Source organism: Dreissena polymorpha, chromosome 4 (assembly GCF_020536995.1).
Source record: "Dreissena polymorpha isolate Duluth1 chromosome 4, UMN_Dpol_1.0, whole genome shotgun sequence".
NCBI lineage: Eukaryota > Metazoa > Mollusca > Bivalvia > Myida > Dreissenidae > Dreissena > Dreissena polymorpha.
In genome coordinates this window covers 125294683-125321868 of record NC_068358.1, presented here as the reverse complement: position 1 = coordinate 125321868, position 27186 = coordinate 125294683, and the positions used below count along the sequence as shown (strand labels likewise).

At 37.1% G+C, this 27186-nt stretch overlaps 1 protein-coding gene across 2 annotated transcripts in view; it reads left to right on the top strand.

Annotated features, from left to right (window-relative positions):
* The first annotated feature begins 534 nt into the window (after window positions 1-534).
* Window positions 535-27186, top strand: part of LOC127878001 (amidophosphoribosyltransferase-like) — a 37496-nt gene continuing 10844 nt past the window's right edge. Inside the window, exons 1-7 of one of the 2 annotated variants that reach the window (XM_052424356.1) lie at window positions 535-885; window positions 8413-8546; window positions 13124-13260; window positions 13900-14033; window positions 19650-19762; window positions 25005-25144; window positions 25932-26039. In XM_052424356.1, coding sequence (XP_052280316.1) covers window positions 8413-8546; window positions 13124-13260; window positions 13900-14033; window positions 19650-19762; window positions 25005-25144; window positions 25932-26039 — 766 coding nt within the window. In that variant the 5' untranslated portion in view covers window positions 535-885. Of the gene's footprint in view, window positions 886-8407; window positions 8547-13123; window positions 13261-13899; window positions 14034-19649; window positions 19763-25004; window positions 25145-25931; window positions 26040-27186 lie in introns of both variants that reach the window. The other variant, XM_052424355.1, reaches the window with a different exon arrangement.

The following is a 27186-nucleotide window of genomic DNA, read 5'->3' as shown; positions in this document are numbered from 1 at the left end:
TTTTATTTTTATTTTGTCAATTAACCAAAACGTTATAAGGCCCCTTTAACTACTACATGTGAACATGAAGGCATCGGCCATCGAATAAATGATGTATTCGTATTACAATTTTTGTTTTTGTTCGGCGAAAACCCGAGCAGCCGGTATAAATTTGACCTATTTTGCGCAAAATTAAAAGGTTTCCTCTGCAAGGTCAAAGGGGCAGGTCCGCATATAATGCAGCCGTGAAGACTCAGCGACGAGCTTTAAATAAACTCTGAATTACACCCGCATGCAGCTATGCTCGGAACCAGTCATATCTCTGCGCGGATGTCAATCTCTTGCACTAAGGTTACATTACATTCACGTATGCGAGAGCATGAACGACAACTCTGTGTGGAGATCGCTCAATCTCCTACGCAGTGGTCTCCCTTATACTAGAAGAGACCGGGCGAATGCCCAAGGGAAGTAACTGCTGTGAGGAGTTTGGAGATCGCTGTGTGTTACGTCAAATTACACATTTAGTGTCTTTTATCCTTATGCTGAATGCTTTTCTCACAAGACAGTATAAATGAGCCTATTTAATTGCGGGAAACTGCCTGTTGTTTTTAAAAAAGAGTATCGCGAAAAACGCTAATAGACAGATCTTTTTACCTATTGAGCTTAAACAGTCATCAGACTAAACATTGCTTTCATATGAAATTTAATGACCAACAGCTTGTCACTATGCACACAAATGGGTTTCTAGTCCATTATCACAGTAGATCTGCTTAAGTTCATCACTGGCATTGGCACTGCCATTAGGTCAACCCGTGGTCAGATATTGGTCAACAGGCAGCCATCGCGTTGACCTTTCACAAGGCGAAAATCAAGAATCACAACAGTTACAGGTTGCTGCACAAAAAGGTAGGGTGAAATGCGAATCCATGATTTGAAGTTATCAGATAATTTGATCAACATTGGACATTTGTTTACTATTTAATACACTTGTAAATAAGGTTTTAAACTTTCAATTAAAGAACTGAATCGTGACGTTACCTGTTTCCGATAGACAACTATTTCCGATAGGTTCCAATATTGCGCGTGTTTTTGTTTACTACATGACATCACAGGTCAGGGGTTTTTTTTACTAAGAAAGTGACGCCGATATTCGGCGTCTTCCCCTACCAGAATTTTTCCCCTCAAAATACAATTTCCCCACCAAAAATCTCATTTTTCACCAAAATATAATATTTTCTCTCAAAGAAATGTTTATTTTTCCTTTGGGCATTCGACAATTATCTAATTTGCACCATGTACAACGATCTTTCTCTCTCTCTCCAGACGAACACAAAAAATCTGGGAATCCCAGTTATTCTAAATATAGCTCTTAAATAACGTTATGTAAACTGGGCAACTAATCGTAATAATCATGTGACTATTTAACTGGATACCGGTCTTGCGCGAGAAGGGTGTTTCATCAATAAATTACCAGAAACCAGTCGAATTTTCATCTGGGCTATGTGCAAGCCAAGATATAAACGTGAAAACAGAAAAAAATGTCTCACAATTGGCGTTCTTACACAAACAAAATAAAACATTCGGAATTGGAAGATACTGAACGCATCGAGGCATTTGTTAAGAAAGAATCATCGAAAACCGTTTTAACCCATCAGGATTCTGAGGTAATCAACATCGAACATTGTGAAAGTGAAAGTAGACAATCGGCAGCTGCTGCTTCCCTTCCAATACTGTAGCAGATCAAGATCGTCAACCCATTCATCATGAAATTGAAATCACAAAATTGACATCGTCCCCCGGCCCCAGTACAGAAATATAGTTGAAAACATTTCCCATAATTAGATCTACACCTGCAACTTAATTAAGGACTTTGACTTTAATACGTGTTAAATGTGTTTAAGAACAAAAAGGACGGAGACAAGCCTCTTTTGATGAGTTATAGACACTGAAATGAACAGTTTTTTTTTTACCTAATATGTCTCTTTCGCACTCTTTTTTCCCCTTTCACCCAGCGTCCAGCGTCTTCCCCTTTCTCTAAAAAAAACCGCTGCAGGTAAACAACTTGCAAGCAAGTGCGTTCGACATCGGCGATTTTTTTTAGCTCAACAATTTCATGAAAATGCTGCGAATTAAGGAAACACATTTACTTATTTCAAGTGTATACATTTTTAACTGGTTTCTGCTAAGATCACTTTATGTAACTTAGTAAACAAGGTCTCAACACATCAATTAACTATGAACGCTCAATATGACAGCCATGTTTTGTTCCGTAAACTCCGCCCACTGTAATGTTATGAGTAAAGTACCTCAATAATTATTGTAAAATACTACACCCTACTGTAAACACAGGTTATAAATTAACATGTTCTGCTTGGACTTATTATATATGGATTTCGATTGCTCATAATATGGTTTTAGTTATGTAAATTGGGCTCTAGGAGAAGTGCCCCCCCCCCCCCCCCCCCCCCCCCCCCCCCCCCCCCGGAGAACTGCCCCCCCCCCCCCCCCCCAACGATTTTTCACTGGGCCGAGAACTGCCCCCTCACAGTTTTTTTATAGGGCTGAGAACAGCCCCCTGCTGATTAAAAAGGGGCGGAGAACTTCCCCCTGTCAGAATTGATGACCCGGAGAAGTGCCCCCTAATTAAAGAAATTTCGCGGCGATATATAAAGCCAGTATTATAATGACAATAACGGCAGTAACTTTCTTGCTATTATGTCTGGAAATTGAGTGAAATTTCAAAAGTAATATAAAGTTGTACAAGTAATAAAAGTTATAAAATGGCAAAAAAATACCTGCCTCGGCATGGACGTCGCCATCTTGATAATCACGTGATTTTCGTCTATGTGAACAAAGAAAAACAAATCACTTTTTGCTAATAAAAAGGTTTTTGCGGCTGAATTATTTTCCCTGTAATTAAAACAAACAATTAGCATGCAATTTAATCCATCCTTATGCAAGCTGAAAACAATAATTTATTTGTTTGTTTTCGCCAATTACGGATTTGAACGGTTCAATATAATAAACCCCTATGCGGCTTTATTCAAAGCTAACAAGTTCTTAACAATTAAGGTCGGTCCGGTCTACCAATTAAAAGATTAAAAGATCGCGGTGCTTATCGTTAACGATAACAAGTTCTCTGCCTGCATAATTAAGTGTGATTAATGTTTTGCCATTTTAATTATTGTTTGTTGTCAGGCTTTTTCCGCCCTATGCCACGGGTCCGAAATTCGGCCCCATTCCCAATGCAAATCTGGTTGTTTTTTTCCCAATTCAAAAAAAAATTCCCAATTCAAAAAAAAAAAAAAAAAAAAAATTTTTTTTTTTTTTTTTTTTTTTTTTTTTTACCCTTTAAATATATAAGTTGACCTGATCTGGTGTAGAAAATAGAAAGTATTGCATAATTAAATTATCTGTTGCCTTGAATTTGTTTTAAGAACTGTAAAATATGTTAATGATTATTTAAGACTTAACTTTTTATCCTCAAAATCCGGCGCTTCCCGCGATTTTTTTCACCTCAAAAAGGCCAAGCCTTTTCCCCAAATTCAGATTAAAAAACCTGCACTAATCACACATGTTCATAATATTTTGTAAAATTTTAATAATAAGTTATCAAAATAGTCGTTATTTACCAGTTAACGGCTTCTTTGAAATATAAGAAACACTGTTTTAAATAATTTACATGCGATAATTTTTCCCAATTGAGCCAATTTTGCGATTAATTTTTTTCCCAAAATGGGGGTTTTCACGACGCGAAATTCCCAAAATTCCAGTGTGGCGTTTTCCCAAAATGGAGCGGAAAAAGCCTGGTTGTATATAGGACCTTTCACACCTTACAACCCGTGAAAACACCGACCACAAGTGTAAAAGAGACATTAAATGTGACAACTGTACATTCAGATTATTAAAAAAGCACATACTTTCTATTATTAATACATATCAATTACCGATCATATTATATCCTACATCTATTTCGTATATTTTTTATATATTTTTTTTTGGGGGGGGGGGAGGAGGGCAGATAGTTGACTTAAAAAAGAAGAGTGTGAGTCAGTTTTTAAACGTTGTCGGCGGACTTGTGCGATTGAAGTAGTGTTTGAGTGTCTTGTTTATGTAAGAATGCATACATGCTTGAATGTATGTATGTTTGTAACTGTGAATGTATATATGTATGAATGTATGTATGTATGAATGTATGTTTTGAACGTTTATGTAAGCATGTATATATTTTTTAATGTATGTATGTATGTATGATTGTAACTGTGAATGTATGTATGCATGTAATGCGTGTATTTATGTATGTTATTTTGTATGTCACATGAATTAACTAAACAACATAAATAAATTGATTATAAATTCGACTTCACTTCACTTGTTTCTTCAAGTCAGCTAAATTATTGCCTTTGCTTTGCCTATTAATTTACTTTTTTATACGTAAATTTAAGTTTTTTCCATGGGTCAATACTATCTTTATAATGTAAATTAATTCCGATGTAACTTTTCCTCCATAAGTACTGAGTTGCACATCTATATTTAGTTGCGACACATGGCCAGTATTAACACGCACGCGTTTCCTTTGTGGATCTCGACTATGTTTTGCACTCTTATTAAAACACGACTTTTACATGGCATTCATGTATAGTGAGTGGTGCAGATGCGTTCCAAGGGCCTTAAACAGTATTATCACATGCCTCTAGACAATTTGTGTTATTCAGTTCGATAAATGGTAATATACTTGTACTGAAATTAAATTGTGGGGGGGGGGGGGGGGGGCTTAGCCTTAGTGAGGAACAGCTACTGGTCGAGCATGTGAAAGGCCTAGCGCGTGTCGGGTATGGGTATACTCGCGCAGAAATCTGCACCAAGGCGTCCGACTTGGCTGTTTACCTTGGAAAATGGGGAAAGAAAGAGGAACCACTCAGGCTCAAATGGTTCTATGGCTTCATGGGCAGGTGGCCAGAACTCAAAGTTGTAAAGCCATCCGGACTTTCTGAACAACGAGCAAGGTGTGCTTCTAAAGAGGTGATCCTGAACTACTTTGAAGAACTGAAAACTATCTTTAAGTACGAGTTGCACAACAAACCTCACCTTGTGTACAACATCGACGAAAAGGGTATAAATACCGAATATAGACCACCAAACATTGTAGCTGGCTTCGACGCACGTCCTCAAGTGGTGATGGCCGAACGATCTAAAATGGTGACAGTGATCGGCGGAGGAAATGCTCTTGGTTCCCAGATACCGCCATTCTTTGTATTTCCCGGTCAACAGATGCTACCTGAGCTTATGGTCCGCAAGAGTGAAGAGACTGAAGGCATGATGACGCAATCTGGTTGGTCAAACAGCGAAGTGTTTCTTCGCTATATGAAGACACACTTCTTGAAATATGCCATGGGACGTAACCAAGAAGATACCACATTGGTGTTGTACGATGGCCACAAGAGTCATATCTCCATTTAACTCATTGAATGGGCAAAAGAGAACAGAATAATACTATTCGTTCTACCACCTTACTGTTCCCATATTTTACAGCCCATGGTGACTAGTCTAGGCGATGCCATAGCACCTTCAGAGCTGTATGCAGCCATCTGCGAAAAACTGGCTTCTGATGCGGATAACATTATCCAACATGAACCTGACATCAACGACGGTGCAAAGGTCTTCAGTGACTTCCCCACTGAAGTTTCGAAGAAAGTGTCAAAACCCCGCCAAAATGGGTTGTTGGTGGCAAAGCAATGACGGAAGATAAAACTTTCGATGCTGTGCGTCAATACATTACCGAGTCCGCCAACCGCCCATCGACCGCTGGCAAGGCAACGACTACAGGCAGTCCAGTAGCAGGACCATCACGTGCAATACAGGCCTGTGATGATGACTCCATGTCCGTAGATGACGATGTGACAGACGATGAGAAATGTTGCGTGTGCAAGAAGTACTACTGCACTTCAAAAGATGGACAGACTCTTGCAATTTACACATGGGCGCAATGTGATGTATGCCAACACTGGACACACCTAAAATACTGCACACCAGTCAGAGTGGTCCGGAGAAACACTCCTTTCAAATGCCCATGTTGTTAAATTAAATGTATTTTGTTTGTTTTATAGTTGCTCAGTGTCCGACAAATTTCTTATTTTTCAGGTAGCCCACTGGGCTACCAATTAAAATATTTGGTAGCCCATAAAATTTTCCTACAAAATGATAAGAGGCAGGTTTTCATCTTTATTTTATTTCTTCATTTACATATATACATAATATGTATACATACATATACATAATACAGCAAGTAGTCTGATGTACACAGTCAATATCGTTAATAAATGTTACAGTACAGGCACCGTGTACTTAAATGTAAATGTACCAATGAAAATCATATACTACATGTAGATATTACATGTATGTGCACATGTATGTGCTCTTAAATTCGGACAGCACGTTAAGTTGGAAACGTAAATAAAGCGTTTTGATGATCAATACGATTGACTTGTATGGTGTTAATCAATGCAATTGCCCTTTTTAACAACAAATACTGAGTTTCAAGAAATCAAGAGTACATATTAAATCATTTATTTACTTGTGTCCGACTTTAAGTTCTGTCCGAATTTACGTATTGCATCCGTATGTTACGACACTAGGATGCAGTCAGTATACAATACAATAATTGTTTCAATAATGAAGGAACTGATACAGTGTAACGGTAACGATACAGCGTGTTTACATTATATTTTATTAAGAGGAAATGTCAATGCCAAATAATTCGCGAGATACCCCGGTACTTTAGTTGAACTTCACAACAAAACTTTTAATGGAAATTAAATGATCTCAATGTTGTACCCACTACGAAATTTTTATTTACAAATAAATACATCCATGCCAATTTTTTCTCGCTTTTTATCTGGACCAGGGACCTATACGTTTGTATAGGTCCCTGTCTGGACAAAGAAATTCATTTATTAAATGTAGAATTTTGTAACCTCAAATAGCTGTACACAACGCGTGCAAACCGTCGCAGGTGATTTACGCATTTTGCAATTGAACGGTCCTGATTGGGAGCTTATTTCATCATATCTTTAAAAAGAATCATATGCCGAAATTCATTTGACACTTTTGATTGCACTTTGTTATCGGATTATAAGCAATACACGGTGTAGAAACACATGGTCAGCGTGTTTATTCTACGTATGTCTGTCAATAAAACGGGCTACCGCTCTTAAAGATTTATAGTAGCCCGGCGGGCGTCAGCTTGAAAATTTCAGTAGCCCGATGAAAAATTTCGGTAGCCCCCGGGCTCCGGGCAATGGATTTGTCGGACACTGTAGTTGCTATTTAAATGAATATTGTTTCTTAATTGAATTTGTTTATAATCTTAGTGCATTTGCACCGCTGTTTCATAAGTCAGTGCTTGAAATGACGTCAAGACATGACTATTCATGCATCTATCGGAAACCGTTGTCGCACTTTCTGTTTTACAGTTTTTGACGTCCGTTTGTTTTTATTGTTAACTTAACTTATTTTGGCTCGTTTGTTCCCGTTTTTCGTTGTTAATTACACTACGAACATTCATCTTGATGATGCAGTATCAGAAAAGACGACAATAAACACAGAAAACTTTTTTAAGGTGAATTTTATTGTTAAATTATCGGAAACTGGTAACGCTAGGATACATAACATGCTATTTTATATTTAACATGTCAAAGTGATTATATAATATTTCAAAAGGTGTTCAAATTCCAGTGTTTTTTTACCACAAATTATAGCCTCTAACAGGCTGTTTCCCAAATGCACACAGCAAAAAAGGCTATTTCCCATTGGCAATAAGTATCATTTTCCCAAAAACCTGAACACACTTTCCCATGAAAGTATGAAAAACATTTCCAATATGAATAAACTATATAATAATAATGGTTTATTGAGCTATTTAATTCCCTAGCACTTAATGATACTAATTTTAGAAAGCAGTTAAACATGTACTTGTAAACATTTGGTTAACTGTTATTTATAATCATATAAATAATGTTTATTGTTTCCCGATTTCATGGTCTCACGCTTTTTCCCAATCAAACAGGCACAGGCTGTAAAATATAAAGCAAAAAAATATCACTGAAATGTTATGTGTTTCTTATCTTGTAGCCATGGGGCAGGAAGGGAGAACCATGGAAGCCATAATTCTGGACTTAGAACAAAAATACTATGTACATGTTTGCATCAATCCTTATGAATGTCCAGAGTAGTCTTACTGAAAACTTTTCCCCAAATCTACTGTACTGTTTTTATATATTCTGTTTCCCTGTTTGTGGACTCAGATCTTATTGAAACAGTGCACTCAACCATGGGTTTGTTAGCAACGTTATCTAATATTGTTGGCATAAGAATATTTTATAGGGGGAACAAAAAGGGCTTTTAAGTTATTTTCTGTTTCTTGTTGAAGGTTAGATGGCCACTGCAATAGAGGATTATGGCTTAAGAGAGGCGTGTGGTGTGTTTGGTTGCATTGCCAATGGCCCCTGGCCTACCCTGCTGGACGTTCCACAGATCATCTCTCTGGGCCTTGTTGGCTTGCAGCACAGGTAGGTAACACAGTGTGCTGACAGGATCTTGAGTCTAGTTGTGGTCACTGAATTAAAAATGCAACTTGAATATGAAAGTTTGGCTGCCAGGTTTATTGTATTGGTTTACTTCACTTTTCTTAAATAAGTTTGAGCTTTTCTCATCACCCAGTTGTTTGCTGGTGAAATGCTGTGGTTGAGATTCAATCAACAAAATTGGGCTCCCTTACTATTACAGAATGATCAGAGATCTAAGAAGCACATAATTAAAGCATATATCAGTGTTCTCCAGAAAATTTTTAGTGGCCACTGGCCAGTTATATTGTCAAAGTAGCCAGCGACTAAGCAAAAAAACACAATTTTAATTGATACCAGTACTTTGCCAAAGTTTGGCATTGTTTTTTTCACCATTTTGGGAATGGGGCAGGGTCCCTTTGGATTGGGAAAATTTGCTGTGTCTTGACTAAAATTGGGAAATAAGTGTTGTTATTGCTAAAAAATGATTCCAGGGTTTTTTTTTAGAGAAAGGGGAAGACGCTGGACGCTGGGTGAAAGGGGAAAAAAGAGTGCGAAAGAGACATATTAGGGGAAAAAATAAAAACTGTTCATTTCAATGTCTATAACTCATCAAAAGAGGCTTGTCTCCGTCCTTTTTGTTCTAAAACACATTTAACACGTATTAAAGTAAAAGTCCTTAATTAAGTTGCAGGTGTAGATCTAATTATGGGAAATGTTTTCAACTATATTTCTGTACTGGGGCCGGGGGACGATGTCAATTTTGTGATTTCAATTTCATGATGAATGGGTTGACGATCTTGATCTGCTACAGTATTGGAAGGGAAAGGAGCAGCAGCTGCCGATTGTCTACTTTCACTTTCACAATGTTCGATGTTGATTACCTCAGAATCCTGATGGGTTATAACGGTTTTCGATGATTCTTTCTTAAAAAATGCCTCGATGCGTTCAGTATCTTCCAATTCCGAATGTTTTATTTTGTTTGTGTAAGAACGCCAATTGTGAGACATTTTTTTCTGTTTTCACGTTTATATCTTGGCTTGCACATAGCCCGGATGAAAATTCGACTGGTTTCTGGTAATTTATTGACGAAACACCCTTCTCGCGCAAGACCGGTATCCAGTTAAATAGTCACATGATTATTACGATTAGTTGCCCAGTTTACATAACGTTATTTAAGAGCTATATTTAGAATAACTGGGATTCCCAGATTTTTTGTGTTCGTCTGGAGAGAGAGAGAAAGATCGTTGTACATGGTGCAAATTGGATAATTGTCGAATGCCCAAAGGAAAAATAAACATTTCTTTGAGAGAAAATATTATATTTTGGTGAAAAATGATATTTTTGGTGGGGAAATTGTATTTTGAGGGGAAAAATTCTGGTAGGGGAAGACGCCGAATATCGGCGTCACTTTCTTAGTAAAAAAAACCCCTGGCTTCAGAATTGAGAATACAAGTGTTTTAAGTATTATATTTTTGTATTTACTAAGGTTGAACTTATATGGATGGGAGATGAAAAAAATATTGAGATCTAAAAAAAAAACAATTTTTTTTTTTTATGCCCCCCTTCGAAGAAGAGGGGGTATATTGCTTTGCTCATGTCGGTCGGTCGGTATGTCGGTCCGTCCACCAGGTGGTTGTCGGATGATAACTCAAGAAAGCATACGCCTATGATCATGAAACTTCATAGGTAGATTGATCATGACTCGTAGATGACCCCTATTGATTTTGAGGTCACTAGGTCAAAGGTCAAGGTCACGGTGACCCGAAATAGTAAAATGGTTTCCGGATGATAACTCAAGAACGCATACGCCTAGGATCATGAAACTTCATGGGTAGATTGATCATGACTTGCAGATGACCCCTATTGATTTTGAGGTCACTAGGTCAAAGGTCAAGGTCACGATGACCCGAAATAGTAAAATGGTTTCCGGATGATAACTCAAGAATGCATACGCCTAGGATCATGAAACTTCATGGGTAGATTGATCATGACTCGCAGATGACCCCTATTGATTTTGAGGTCAATAGGTCAAAGGTCACGGTGACCCGAAATAGTAAAATGGTTTTCGGATGATAACTCAAGAACGCATACGCCTAGGATCATGAAACTTCATGGGTAGATTGATCATGACTTGCAGATGACCCCTATTGATTTTGAGGTCACTAGGTCAAAGGTCAAGGTCACGGTGACCCGAAATAGTAAAATGGTTTCCGGATGATAACTCAAGAACACATACGCCTAGGATCATGAAACTTCATGGGTAGATTGATCATGACTTGCAGATGACCCCTATTGATTTTGAGGTCACTAGGTCAAAGGTCAAGGTCACGGTGACCCGAAATAGTAAAATGGTTTCCAGATGATAACTCAAGAATGCATACGCCTAGGATCATAAAAACTTCATGGTTAGATTGATCAAGACTCGCAGATGACCCCTATTGATTTTGAGGTCACTAGGTCAAAGGTCACGGTGACGCGAAATAGTAAAATGGTTTCCGGATGATAACTCAAGAATGCATACGCCTAGGATCATGAAACTTCATGGGTAGATTGGTCATGACTCGCAGATGACCCCTATTGATTTTGAGGTCACTAGGTCAAAGGTCAAGGTCACGGTGACCCGAAATAGTAAAATGGTTTCCGGATGATAACTCAAGAACGCATATGCCTAGGATCATGAAACTTCATAGGTAGATTGATCAAGACTCGCAGATGACCCCTATTGATTTTGAGGTCACAAGGTCAAAGGTCAAGGTCACGGTGACCCGAAATAGTAAAATGATTTTTGGATGATAACTCAAGAACGCTTTTGCCTAGGATCATGACACTTCATAGGTACATTGATCGTGACTCGCAGATGACCCCTATTGATTTTCAGGTCACTAGGTCAAAGTTCAAGGTCACAGTGACAAAAAACGTATTCACACAATGGCTGCCACTACAACGGACAGCCCATATTTTATTCTGTTTCCACACTGTCCAGTTAAGAGACTTACAAATTGAATTTTTGACACATGTTCATTCATAATGATGTATAAGCCTTTGTTTTTGTGCCAGTAAATACTATGTTTATGGAAATGACGAGAGAATTTAACATTTAAAAAACCAATGTAATATGATATGGCAACAGGACAGTTGTGATTTGCTGGGTCAATTCTATTTAGCTTGACCATCCAAGATGTTGATAGCTTTGACAAACTGGTGGTCTGAAGCATTGAGAAAATGTCACGGTTCACTGACAATAAATCAAACATGTAATTCTTGCTACGCATCTTGCATTTAATTTTGTCAATTCAAATTATACATAAAAATATAATTAATTTTTAATCTGCTTGTTAATTGAAAAACAGCAACACAGTTTGTATGTATAAAACAATGTTAATACATAAATAGGATCAAGCATATTAAAATATCAACTTAGATTTAGTTTCCTTTACTGTACAGGATTTGTAAAGTTAGGTTAATATTTGTGTATTGAACAAAAATAACAACAGTGTAAAGAAAAGTTAATTTGGGGATGTTCTATCCAAACCCTGAGAGTTCAGATTTCCTCAAATGCCAAGTAAAGATTGTAAATTTCAACCCACTCCTCTGGTTAGTTTTCAGAGCGCACATATAATTAACTTTTGAGCTTAATGTCTCATTTGTACATGCATAACTGTATTAACTCCAAACCAACTAGTACAAGTGGTAGGTCAGTATTACATGGACTGGTGTTCACTGTTTACACCATTTCACAACCCCATCTGATACTGGTCAGTATCTTGGCAAGTGTCCAAAGTTGGGAGTGGAATTAATGGTCTATTACATAACTGACTTCTGTGTGTGGTAAACACATGATACTGGTCATGTGGTAAAGTTGCACTTGTATACATTTGCCCAATACACAACACTAGCCTTGGCTATTTTTAATCAGATTGCATTGCTATCTATGGTGGTCATTGACTAGGGGAGTTAACTGCTATAAATAACATGTTTCATTACCATTAATTAATAAATAAAACATTACAAATTGTGTGCATGTTTCACATATTGTCAAATAAGTCAAAATGTGTGAAAGGAATCCAAAAAATCAAAGACTTAATCATATAATGGATATAATTGATTAGTATAGCTCCTGATTGTTTTTGCACTATTAATTGGATACATTTCACAGGTCATTGACATAAGTGTCATAAATTGTAGACAGAATGTACAATGTATAGAGAATTTCATCTTAGTATTAATAAGTAAATGATTCCATGATACTTATTGGATTTTATTTCAAGGTCACAGTGACAAAAAACATATTCACACAATGGCTGTCACAACAACGGAGAGCCCATATGAGGGGCATGCATGTTTTACAAACAGCCCTTGTTTAGAAAACCTTCCGTTGGAAATTTTTAACTCCCATTTGGGAAAAATATATACTTTTTTCCATTGGGAACAGGGCCAATTACTGGACCCGATTTTGAATGGAAAAAACAACACTGAAGTCAATGTGGCTTGAAATAGTTTTTCAGTGCTTTTGTTAGACACTGAATGATTGGGGCCCCAACTTCAGTCCTTATCCGTTTACAGGTTGTGCTCTGTTTTAGGGGGCAAGAGAGTGCAGGAATAGTGACATCCCAGGGTCAGAAAGGTTCCAAGTTCGTGCAGAAAAAAGGTGGTGGATTAATAAGTTCAATATTCTCAGAAGAAGACATCTCTAAACTTAAAGGAAACCTTGGAATAGGTATTGTTGGCTATTTTTGGATGATTTTAATAATTCTGTGTCTTATCAGGTTCTGCTTATTTCATGTTTAGAACCATCTCCTTTCAGTCATTTTATTGAGTTAAATAATTTAGTCATAGCCATTCAACTTAATAAAAAAGATGTTGAACTCAAAATTGTGGTGTCATCATTAGCCATCATTGTAATAGCCAAATTTCTCCAATTAAGAATATCAAATGCTTGACTAAAATGCAACAAAAAAGGTCTTTTACACACTTATGTGGCAGTATATTCATTTACAACAACCTTTAAAAGCTTTGTTGGAAGGTAAAAAAGACAACTCTAATATGTTTCTCAGAGTAGAGGCTTCAGTAAATTTCTGCAATTCCTAAAATCATCAAATTAGCCGCGTTATTAGAAAACTGGACTTAATGCATGTGCGGAAAGTGTCATCTCAGATGAGGCTGTGCAGTTTGCAAAGGCTTATCAGGCACTACACTGTCAGCTTTTATGGAATTTTTTCGTTTTAAGGAGTCTCTTCTCTACAAAAATCCAATCTTGTTGAAAATCTGTTGTCCCAGCTTAGCATTCTAATCTGGGACAACACTTTACAAACATGCATTAAGCTCAGTTTTCACAGAACACTGCTTACACGTCTAGGCCACACCCGCTACTCCACATTCGGAGGGTCAGATGTGTCCAACATCCAGCCGTTTGTGGTGGAGACGCTGCATGGCCTGATTGCTGTCGCACACAATGGGGAACTTGTCAATTCGGGACCTCTTAAACAGAAAGTGAGCATCAATAATCATTTAAATGATTAGTTCGCTGCGGCAACAACATTTAGTTGTGTCCTTGCTTATATTTGCTGAAAAAATAAATTATGTTCATATACTCATCACAGCAAAAAGTTTGAAAGTGGTTCTGTTCCATTTAAATATATTTTCAGCCAGCAAAGAAGCTTTGATTAAACAGCTCTGGATAATTTTTGTGTGAAAACAGTCACTTTTTCCTTATCAACATTCTTAGGTTGTTGTTTTTACTAGGCTAAATCAAACACAACATCTTTACCTCTATACTATAAGAAGAAGTTTTAATGTTATTTTTATTGAAACTCAATTTGAATAAGATTTAAACAAGTGTGGAGGGTTTAAAAATTATGTTGTTATTTTTAGCTCATCTATTTTTTGTAAAAAAAAAAGAGCTATTGTCATCACCTTTACGTCGGCGTCCGGTTCAGTTTTGCGTTTAGGTCCACTTAACTCATTAAGTATCAATGCTATTGTATTCAAACTTGGTACAATTACTTACTGTCATGAAGGGACTGGGAAGGCAAAGTTAGATAACTCTGGCGTGCATTTTGCCAGAATTATATGCCCTTTTTATACTTAGAAAATTGAAAATTTTGGTTAAGTTTTGTGTTTAGGTCCATTTTATTCCTTGAGTATCAAAGCTATTGCTTTCATACTTGCAACACTTACTAACTATCATAAGGGGACTGAGCAGGCAAAGTAATGTAACTCTGACTGGCATTTTGACAGAATTATGTGCCCTTTTTATACTTATAAAATTGAAAATTTGGTTAAGTTTTGTGTTTACATTGTAGGTCCACTTTATTCCTAAAGTATCAAAGCAATTGCTTTCATACTTGCAACACTTACTAACTATCATAAGGGGACTGTGCAGGCAAAGTAATGTAACTCTGACTGGCATTTTGACGGAATTATGGGCCCTTTATACTTAGAAAATTGAAAATTTGGTTAAGTTTTGTGTTTTGGTCCACTTTAACCCTAAAGTACCATATATATTGCTTTCATATTTGGAACACTCGCAAACTATCATAAGGGGACAATAAAGGACAAGTTGCATAACTCTGGTTGTCATTTGTACAGACTTATGGCCCTTTTTTGACTTAGTAACTTTGAATATATGGTTAAATTTTGTGTTTACAGGGGTTTTTCTGCCTACTTTGGGAAAAGGAGTCTGACCAAATTGGGAATTTTTTATCGACCAAATTGCCCATTTTGGGAATTTTTGTTTCGTGAAATGGCTCATTTTGGGGGAAAAAATTGAATTAATCATGCTTAAATAAGTCTGTGGTTTAACAATTTTCTTTATATAAACACATGCAAAACAAACACTGCCCAAACACAAGTTACAGCAACTTTTTTGGCGGAGCTAAAATAGAGCCATGGGTATTTCATTTTATACTTTAATGTATTAAATGACGCTTGAACTACAACTTTCTTACAAGGCTCTGAGCATTCAGTTGCCGATTTTGTGATTGACGACCCTGGCATTACTTCTATTGCTGTTACATTTTGCTGCGTATCGTCCGAGCCTGTCTGTTCAGGGTTACTCGCGGCAGTAATTTCGGAAGATTCTAAGCGTTTCGAAAACATCAATGATATCGTTACACATCCTTTAGCGTCTATTTTTTGTGGTTTTTTTATGTAATATTTACTATTGTGCGAAGCCTTGATTGAAAATAAGCTCCTACAGATATGGTATAGAATGTGTATTGTGCGGCTCTATATACTCTTGTATAATGCGGAACAGTTCGAAAGTCATCGCTGAGAGTAAATGCATCCGGCAAATACACCAAAAAATCTGTGTCACTAAAGGCTTTATTACGTCGCGAATGAAGGGAAGTCACTCTTTCGATAAAAATTATGTTTACTTTTTACGATTTTGGAAGATTTTATTTTTTGGAATTGGGATAAATGCAATCAAAATTCGATTGGGAACGGGTCCGTTTGCTTTGGGAATGCCTCCGTTTCCCAGAGGCCCAGACAGTGCTGAAAAACCCCTGGTTTAGATCCACTTTACTTCTAAAGTATCAAGGCTATTGCTTTCAAACTTCAAATACTTTCATACTATCATGAGGGTACTGTACCTGGCAAGTTGAATTTTACCTTGACCTTTGAATGACCTTGACTCTCAAGGTCAAATTATTGAATTATGCTAAAATTGCCATAACTTCTTTATTTATGATTAGATTTGATTGATACTTTGACAAAACAACACTTACCTGACATACCACAATAGACTCCACCCAAACCATCCCCCACGCCCCCCCCCCCCCTCCCGAATCCCCCCTCCCAAAAGAAGTTTTATTATTGATAAATGACCACCACACCCTCACACTATACCCCGCCCCAACCCTTGGAAGATAATGTAATAAATGACCACACACCCCCCACACTATACACCCTCTCCACTCCACCCCTCCCTCCTTTGTGATTGAAATTGAGATAGGTCCCTACACCTTTAAAAAGAAAAATAGATGAGCGGTCTGCACCCACAAGGCAGTGCTCTTGTTTAAATTTTCAGCTCACATAAGTACGGAGTGATGGAGGTGAGCTATTGTTGTCAGTGTTTGTCCATCGTATATATGTTGTGCATCATCAACTTTTTGCTCATTACCACTCAAGAGGCAACATTTTTAGCTCACCTCAAAACAAAGTTCTTGTGATCGCCTGTGTCCTCTGTTTAGCTCGGTCATCAACATTTGCCGTGTTGATACTATAAAGATCACTTTTATTGCACAATCCAGCTCTTTTACTTGAGCTCTGCTCTGCAAATCTGAGGTTCACAGGTTTGATCCACTGCCCGGCTACATAATTTGATTCAGAATTGGTCATGAAATCTTTTCTACAGCCACTGTCGCTCTACCTTTGAATTCAATTACGTGCACTTTGTAATGGTAAAACCAGCAATCCCAGAGAAAAAGTGCGGTGGTAAACTGAGTCGTGTGATATGACTAAAATGCTGTTCAAAAAAATTATCTAAACAATGTTTATCATCTAAACAATGTGAACATAATATATTTATAATTTCCCAATTTTTATGAAAATTACTTGAGAATCTGCATTCTCATGATTAAATTAAACATACTTATTTATTATGCAAAATATAGACTTTTAATAACGTCTTTTAATTTGAAGTGATATGTATTGTCAATAAATATGTTTTTAATTGTGTAGTGAAAGCGCAGAAACTATTTAAATCTGGTGTTCATAACATGTTGTCATCTTTTTATTGCATTTACTGTCTTTGATCCGCGATTAAAATGCAACATCCCAGAAAAAACACAGTGCACATATTGGGCATTAGGGCTAATCCATTGTACCTAAACAAAGTGAATGGTATTGATACAGCTTTACAGCATTAGCGTTTTCAGAGAAATGTCAAGTATGGCCCAAGTACACTGTGTAACTCCCCTTTGTGAAGTATTTGGATTTATCTGGAATGAAAAACCATTTCAGGATGAGTGTATGGATAAAGTTAGGGCTATTCCAGTTAAACATATATCCCACCCCTGGACGGCAAAATAAAGAAATTCTGTTGGGGATGGGTTTCTTCCTAATTTGCTTCTGAAGGGGGGCGTTATAAACTTTTATTTTACTTCTGTTGGGGGCATCATTTCTATTTTGCTTCTTACCCTATTTGCCAACTTAAAATGGACTATATGCTCGTAAATATTTTGTACGTTTCTTCCTTTTAACTTTCGACCTCGAGGAGCGATATCAAAGGATTTTGAACTCGTCAATATTTGATCCTATAATAGTATTATTTTGACAAACACGATTTAAAGTTTATATTTAATTTGTATAATATTATGTAGCTAGAGAAAAATATATTTTTCTTTAAAAAAAAAAAAATCTGCCGAAAGTGGGCCTCCAAAAGGTATTAAAATCAAACCGCTTGAAAATATCTTTCGGATAGTTCTGTAATAGGAGAATTAAAGGTAAGAAATTTGATGTTGTGTATGTTAGAATACCCAAGATCTTTGTGTACATTGTTGCTTGCTAGATTATTTGCAATAGATACTTATTTATATTATACAGAACCGTTATAAAATAACTTATTTTATAACGGTTATGTATAATATTCTAGCATAAAACTTCTGTTTTTGCCACGATTTCTATGTGTTATTACAGTTAACAGAGATTTTTGCGCTAATGCACAGTTTTTAGTGTTATTGCATGGTTATCCTTAGTCCGTGGCACATCGTTAATACTGCCCAACAAACTGCTTTTAAAATCAAAACGTTCGTGACATAAGCGTCTAAAACAACACTAAAGTCCCTGCTCAATCAATGACGTTGACTGACAGAACATAAATTTTTTGCACCAACACCTTAGTTCGGGGCCCTAATTAAGGACCCTTTTCCTAGGTGTCATTGAAGTAATGGTATAAAAGGAGGAACAACAGTTGGCATGTCTGACTGAAAGTGGTAAATTTTATTGGATATTTTTTTTATATTTCATAAATAAACAATCTGCTACAATACAACATGATTTAAAGAAGAGGATAGAATAATCAGAACCCCCAACAAAAAATGCTTTGCAAAATCAATATTTTGGGCTATTGAAATTTGCATTAATAAAAAAATCTAAAGGGGCAGACAAAATTAAAAAAAATGTGTAAAATTAACTTCTGAAGGGGGTTGGTTCATTTTAAAAGTGCCTTCCAAAGGGTGGGGCATAATGGGCATATGTTTTACTGGAATAGCCCTTGGATACTAATGTCTTTCATACCTATTGGAATTTGGTCTGTTAAAAATAGATAAACCTAAACAATGTGGATTGAGTGTCTATCTAGAATAATTTTGGAGACTTACCTGGGAAAATGCACTCAACTGTTCGGGCTTCTGGCATGAAATTTTTACTCCAGTCATTTTTTTGCTTTTATTTGTTACAACCTGTGCCATTTGAATTGGGAAAATTAGCGCGATAAACCATGAAATTGGGGAAAATAGTGCGATAAATCATGAAATTGGGGAAAATAGTGCGATAAACCATGAAATTGGGGAAAATAGTGCGATAAACCATGAAATTGGGAAAAATTAAGCATTATAAATATGATTATTAGTAACAGAATTTAAATTGTTTGTAAGTGCATTTTCAGGGGGTTTTCTAGCCATTTCGGGAAAAGGAGTCTGGTCAAATTGGGATTGTTTTTATTGATAAAAGTGTCAAATTTATTGACAAAAAGGACTGAATTAAAGTTATATATTCTGTAGGATGTTTAAATAAAAAGTTGAGATATAGAGTTAAGAAATCATAAGTCATTAGAGACTTTTTTTTTTTTTTTTTTTTTTTTTTTTGGAAATTGGGCTTTTTGGGGGAAATTTTGGTCACCTTTTTGGGGAAAAACATTGATTTATGGAATTAGGAAGCAGCCGAAAATCAGTGGTAATTTTTAGCAACAAAAATCACTGTACTCGAGTGGGGTCCTGCATCCCAGATCTAAGCCACTGCGTAGACTGTGTGTGTCTGATTGCAGCTTTATAAGCCCCTGCGTAGACTGTGTGTCTGATTGCAGCTTTATAAGCCCCTGCGTAGACTGTGTGTGTCTGATTGCAGCTTTAAGCCCCTGCGTAGACTGTGTGTGTCTGATTTCAGCTGCTACGTCACGGTGTCGGCCTGTCTACAGGAAGTGACAGTGAGCTCATCATGCAGCTCCTTACCCAGATGCCTCACTGCGGCGAGCCCAATGGTGCTAACTGGGTTGGCAGGTGGCTCATTTATACAACAAACATTCTTGATATGGGTCATACTTTTGTCAATAGTTATGCCCCCCCCCCCTACTTTATCAGGCGATGCCCCTTTCTCACCTGAATTTTCACATTGTCCTATTTTGTTTTAGATATTTGGATTATTACAAGTATTGATGTAAGAGGACTGAAACTTTAGAAACAAATTAACTAGCAAGTAATGTTCATATGTTGGTTCAGATGTTTTCTGTACAATCAGAGCTCAGGTCCCCTTTTGAAGCTAAAAATTGCAATTTTAAGTTTTAACTTACCATCATTTTTTGTTCAGTTTTTAGCTCAGGTGAGCTTTTATGACCGGTCTTTATCCGTCATATGTCCGTCCGTCCGTTAACATTTGTTCGTAAACACTCTAGAGGCCACATTAACGTCCGATCTTCATTAAACTTGGTCAGAAGCTTCGTCTCAATGAAATCTCGGTAGAGTTCGAAACTGGGTCGTGCCGGGTCAAAAACTAGGTCACTAGGTCAAAAAAAAAGAAAAAACTTGCAAACACTGTAGAAGTCACATTTCATGCCCAATCTTCATGTAACTTTGTCAAAATGTTTGTCTTAATGATATGTTGGTTGAATTCAAAAGTTGTTTCGGTCCGTTGAAAAACATGGCCGCCAGTGGGTGGGGCAGTTTTCCTTATTTGGCTATAGAGAAACCTTGTAAACACTCTGGAAGTCACAATTTTTGCCCAATCAACATGCAACTTGGTCAAAACATTGGTTTTATTGATTTCTCGGACGAGTTCGAAAATGGTCGAGATGGGTGAAAAAACATGGCCGCCAGTGGGCAAGGAATTTTTCTCTATATGTATATATTATAAACATGTCAACACTCTAGAAGTCACATTTTTGGCCCAATTTTCATGAAATTTTGTCAGAACTTTTGTTTCCTAGATACGTGAGTCAAGTTTGAAAATGGTTTCGGTCTGTTGAAAAACATGGTTGCCAGGGGGACGTGGCAGTTTTCCTTATATTTATATAGTAAAAAGGCTTGCAAACAATCATGAATTAAGGTCATGTAACATTTGAGACAACTCTTCTAAATATTGCATTTAAGAATACAGTAGTCACTCCCCTTTGATTATTAATGTTTTCATAATAATACAGTGTAGCTGTGTTTTATTTATGTGTTAATTGTTATTCGAGATTGGATGTTTTTATGCCCCCTTTCGAAGAAAAGGGGGCATATAGTGATCGGACTGTCCGTCCGTCTGTCTGTCTGTCTGTCCGTCTTCTCGTCACACTTTGCATTAAGGTTTCCAAAAATGCTCATGACTTCTTTGTCCCTTGAGATATAACCTTCATATTTGGTTTGCATGTGTATATGGACAAGGCCTTTCCTTACGCACACATTTTTTTAGCCCTGTGACCTTGACCTTGAACTTAGGGTCCGCGCTTAGGTTTCAAAATCTGTGTTTAGGTTTCGAAAAATGCTCATTTCTTCTATGTCCCTTGAGATATAACCTTCATATTTGGTATGCATGTGTATTTGGACAAGGCCTTTCTATACGCACAAATTTTTTACCCCTGTGACCTTGACATTGAACTTAGGGTCCGCGTTTAGGTTTCGAAATCTGTGTTTAGGTTTCGAAAATGCTCATAACTTCTATGTCCCTTGAGATATAACCTTCATATTTGGTATGCATGTGTATATGGACAAAGCCTTTCCATACACACACAATTTTTAACCACTGTGACTTTGACCTTGAACTTGGAATCTGCGTTTAGGTTTCGAAACCTGTGTATAGGTTTTGAAAAATGCTCATAACTTCTTTGTCCCTTGAGATATAACCTTCATATTTGGTATGCATGTGTATGTGGACAAGGCCTTTCCATACGCACAAATTTGTTTACCCCTTTGACCTTGACCTTGAAATAGGGTCCGTGTTTAGGTTTCAAAATCTGCGTTTAGGTTCGAAAAATGCTCATAACTTCTATGTCCATCGAGATATAACCTTCATATTTGGTATGCATGTGTATATGGACAAGGCCTTTCTAAACGCACAAATTTTTTACCCCTGTGACCTTGACCTTGAACTTAGGGTCCGCGTTTAGGTTTCGAAATCTGTGTTTAGGTTTCGAAAATGCTCATAACTTCTATGTCCCTTGAGATATAACCTTCATATTTGGTATGCATGTGTATATGGACAAGGCCTTTCCATACGCACACAATTTTTAACCCCTGTGACTTTGACCTTGAACTTGGAATCTGCGTTTAGGTTTCGAAACCTGTGTTTAGGTTTTGAAAAATGCTCATAACTTCTTTGTCCCTTGAGATATAACCTTCATATTTGGTATGCATGTGTATATGGACAAGGCCTTTCCATACGCACAAATTTGTTTACCCCTTTGGCCTTGACCTTGAAATAGGGTCCGTGTTTAGGTTTCAAAATCTGCGTTTAGGTTTCGAAAAATGCTCATAACTTCTATGTCCCTCGAGATATAACCTTCATATTTGGTATGCATGTGTATATGGACAAGGCCTTTCCATACACACAAATTTTTTACCCTTGTGACCTTGACGTTGAAGTTAGGGTCCGCGTTTAGATTTCGAAATCTGCGTTTAGGTTTCCAAAAATGCTCATAACTTCTATGTCCCTTGAGATATAACCTTCATATTTGGTATGCATGTTTATATGGACAAGGCCTTTCCATACTCACACAAATTTTGACCCCTGTGACTTTGACCTTGAACTTAGGGTCCGCGTTAATGTTTCGAAATCTGTGTTTAGGTTTCGAAAAATTCTATAACTTCTATCAAAGAGTCACAGGGGGCATATGTCATGCTATGGTGACAGCTCTTGTTTTTAGCTCACCTGATTGCTCAGGTGAGCTTTTGTGACTGGTCTTTATCCATCGTCCGTCCACATTTGTTGGTAAACACTCTAGAAGCAACATTTATTGTCTAATCTTCATGAAACTTGGGCAGAAGATTTGTCCCAATGAAATCTCGATCGAGTTTAAAACTGGGTCATGCTGGGTCAAAAACAAGGTCACTAGGTCAAAAAAAAGAGCTTGTAAATGCTGTAGAAGTCACATTTAATGCCCAATCTTCATGTAACTTTGTCCTTATGTCTGTGTAAATGATATGTTGGTTGAGTTCAAAAGTGGTTCCGGTCCATTGAAAAACATGGCCTCCAGTGGGCGGGGCAGTTTTCCTTATTTGGCTATAGAGAAACCTTGTAAACACTCTAGAAGTCACAACTTTTGCCCAATCATCATGAAAGTTAATCAAAACATTGGTTTTATTGATATGTCGGACGAGATGGCCGCCAGTGGGCGGGGCATTTTTCTCTATATGTATATAGTGAAAACATGTGAACACTCTAGAAGTCACATTTTTTGCCCAATTTTCATGGCTTGGCCCAATTTGGTCAGAACATTTGTTTCCTTGATACGAGAGTTGAGTTGGAAAATGGTTCTGGTCAGTTGAATAACATGGCTGCCAGGTGGGGGGGGGCAGTTTTCTTATATTTGTATAGTAAAAAAAAAGCTTGTGAACACTAGAAGTCATTTGTTTTATATATATCTCAGATGAGTTTGCAAATGGTCCCAATGGGTCAATAAACATGGCTGCCAGGGGGGGGTGGGGCAGTTTTCCTTATGTGACTATATAGAGAGAAACCTCGTGATCGAACACTAAAGAAGTCACATTTTTTGCCTAATCATTGTGGAACTTAGTCAATACATTGGTTTGATTGATTTCTTGGACAAGTTGGAAAATGGCTCAGATCGGTGAAACACTTTTTAGCTCACCTACTTGCTCAGGTGAGGTTTTAGGATTGGTCTTTGTCCGCTGTCTGTCCGTCCACATTTAATTTGTAAACACTCTAGCATTCACATTTCTCAAGCATTCTTTATCAAAGTTGCTGAAAGATCTCAGTCAAGTTTGATGATGAGCAAAATCACATAATTAATGACATAATTATTGCCCTTAGATTGTCCAAATTTTCATTATATTATACAAAATCCTTGTAAGCAAAGTTTGATGGTTGGGGGGTCAAGTCAAAATATAGGTCACCATTTCAAATCTTACAAAAACAAAAACACTCCCTACGCCAGAGTTTTGGTTCAATAATGATGAAACTTGACCAGGATGTTTGTCTTGTCAATATCTAGGTCATGTTAGACATTAGGTAAAGATTGAATGAACCGACTCCTCTCAGGTTAGCGAACTAGGGCCATCTTGGCCCTCTTGTTTGCTAGATAAGTGGAGTTTGCAGTCAAAAAATGGAACATGGGAGGCATTCTTTGGACTGGTTGCAATATTGGACTGAAATTAGGCTTTGTCCCTAAAATATAAAACACATCTTAAAGAACAAACACAAATAAGTTAACTTATAAGTAAACAACTTAAATTAGTTAAATTTGAAGCAAGTATTAAAATGCCTTTAACGGTTTTCTGTATATTTTTCAATAAGCATATCTCTTTGATTTAATGATTCTTAATTCATTTTAATTACATTAACAATATTCCTGAATAATCTTGGTTAGCTATTAAGTATAAAAATTCCCACGTGTTGTTTTGATCTTTGCCAACAGATTAGAAGAAAAACCGTAAGATAGACCTTGGTTGGCATAGTGTAGTCGTGTTTCCCTTAAACAATTATTATTATACGGGATTTATATAGCGCCCTTTTTATGCAATAGTGCACGTTCAAAGGCGCTTAATTACAATTATTAACTAGAAAGAGGAGACTTCAAGAAGTTTAAACCTTAAAGGTCAAAATGTTTAAGATCATCTGTGCTTTTTTGTATCTGGTGTACACACGCACTTAGACTTTTGAAGGGAAGCAGGTGAATCTTATTTATTGTCCCCTACCGGTTTCACCAGAGCGGACTTATGGTTTGCGCTCTGTGCGTCTGTCTGTGAATCTGTCTGTCTGTGAGTCTGCCTGTCACACTTTTCTGGATCCTGCAATAACTTTAAGTTTTTCATATTTTTTCATGAAACTTGAATCATGAATAGATGGCAATATGGACATTATGCACGTCATTTTGTTTTGTTCCTAAATAAAAAAATCTGGTTGCTATGTCAACAAATATAAAAAATATATATATAAAAATCTGACAATGGTGGAGCGGGTAGGAGACATATATTGCTTGGCAATAGTCTTGTTGATGAATAAAATAATCTTTGGAAAAGCAACAAGCATAATGTGTTTTAAAGTTGTTTTGCTTTGGATCTTAATATTGATGTTTGTGTTTTTAAGGATCCGCCATATGATGGAGCAGACGCCCACCTCATACTCTCTGGCGATCATGCACCAGGGCTCTATCTTCGCAGTGCGGGACCCTCTCGGCAACAGACCACTGTGCATTGGCAAACTTCTTCCATTGGCTGCATGCACAGGTAACTGGTCTGGAGTCTTGTGTCTAGGATCTGGATAATTTGGGGAAGCTAGCAGGAATCACCAAATATTATCTGAGAGCAATAAACTTTTAAGATCTAAACAAACACAAAACAAACTTTACCATAAGTGTTTTTGGGCTTGTGATTATTTTGACCACTTGGTAGAGCGGTTGGTAACTTATTTTAAGGTAAAGATTAAACAGTCAAATGTCAAAAGGGCCAACACTTTGAACTGGACAAACTAAAAACTTGATTATCTTGCCTACTTTTGCAGGGGTAAAATTGAATCATCTTGTCACTCGATTTGTCAGTTGGTCGGTCACGTTGCACATGCGTTATTTATGTTGCGAACTAGTCTCAGTTTTCTGCACATTTGCATGAAACGTAGGAAAATTTAGGATACTTACATAATTGTGCATGTGTAATTTTTGTTGCAAACCGTTTTCTGTGTGTTCAAAACAAAACTTTATAGGAGGGATGTTGATACTATGTAGAAGTGCACGTCATTTGTTTGTATGTCTTACTATCTGTTGAGGGATATGCCCTTGAACATTGGCAATAAATACAAATAATCAACGTGGTGCTTTTTGCCTTTTGTGTGTGAACAATTTAAAGAAGCAAGCAATTTAGAATTCCAAATTTTGTACCTGCTTGAAATAAGCCATGATGGGGTATTTGTCATCTTGAATGACTTTCCAAGTGTATATTATCACTACAGTAAGAAAAACATATTTCATGACCATCTGGTTTCATTATGATCCCAATTCTAACCCTTGTGACTTTCTAGGCAATGTTTCATTGCAAGCAGACGACAGTTGTGAAGGATGGGTAGTGTCCTCAGAGTCCTGCTCGTTTGGTGCTATAGGGGCGAGATTGTATCGAGACGTTATGCCTGGTACTTTTATAATTTACTTAACATATGTAGTAAATGGTTGAACTGTTGTCCATGGACTCTTAAACATTTGTATTAATGCATTCGGAAGGGTGGCATTTAGCAGTCCCACTGTCCGTCTGTCTGTCAGTCCAGTGTTCTGTTTCCGGATTTTTTTTTCGCATGGGTATTCAGATATTTACCTGAATTTCGGTGTGTGAGACTTGCTTCATGACTTACAGTTCATGTTTTTAGCTCACCTGAGCGATAGCTCGGGGTGAGCTATTGTGATCACTCACCGTCCGGCGTCCGTCCGTCCGTCTGTCTGTCTGTAAACAATTTGTAAACATCTTCTACTAAACCATTGAGCCAATTTCAACTAAATTTCATGTGGAGCATCCCTAGGTCATGGGACAAAAGAATTGTTAAAAAAAAAATTGATCACATAACCAAGATGGCCGCCATGACCATATATGGTAAAAACCTTAAAAAATCTTCTTGTCAGAAACCGCTCATCAGATTTTCAAACAATTTCACAGGGATGACCTTTGAAGGCTCCCCTGAAAAAATTGTTCAAAGAAATTTGATTCGTCAAAAAACATGGCCGCAGGAGCTCGTTGAACTTTGCATGTTTATTCGTTTTTGCCTATTTTGTGAAAACTTTCAAAAATCTTCCACATTTTGTGTCCGATCCTTTCCAAATTTGCACAGTGTCTTTATATCAATGAGGACACGAACCCTACAAAAAATGAGCATTATTTGTCCATGAAGTACAGAATTACCTCCCCTTGAATTGAGAAAATGGTGTTTATGCAATCAAGTCCAAATTTTTCATCCAATTCTTTCCGAACTTGTAAGGATTTAGCATGGTTCAAACAAGGGAAACAACTACGGTTTATGCATGTTCTTTTTATTACAGATTTGCCTCCCTTTAATTCATTCAAAATCTCATTTTACAGCAGAGATTCCAAATCTGACCTGTAAATGAGCCCCATATTTACTGCCAGTGCTAGGTTACCTTTTCCCATTTGATCATTCTTAAGTAATGGTCTTGTAATGCTGCTACTGCTTCTGCTACTGCTACTGCTACTACTACTACTACTACTACTACTACTACTACTACTTCTACTACTACTACTACTACTACTACTACTACTTCTACTACTACTAC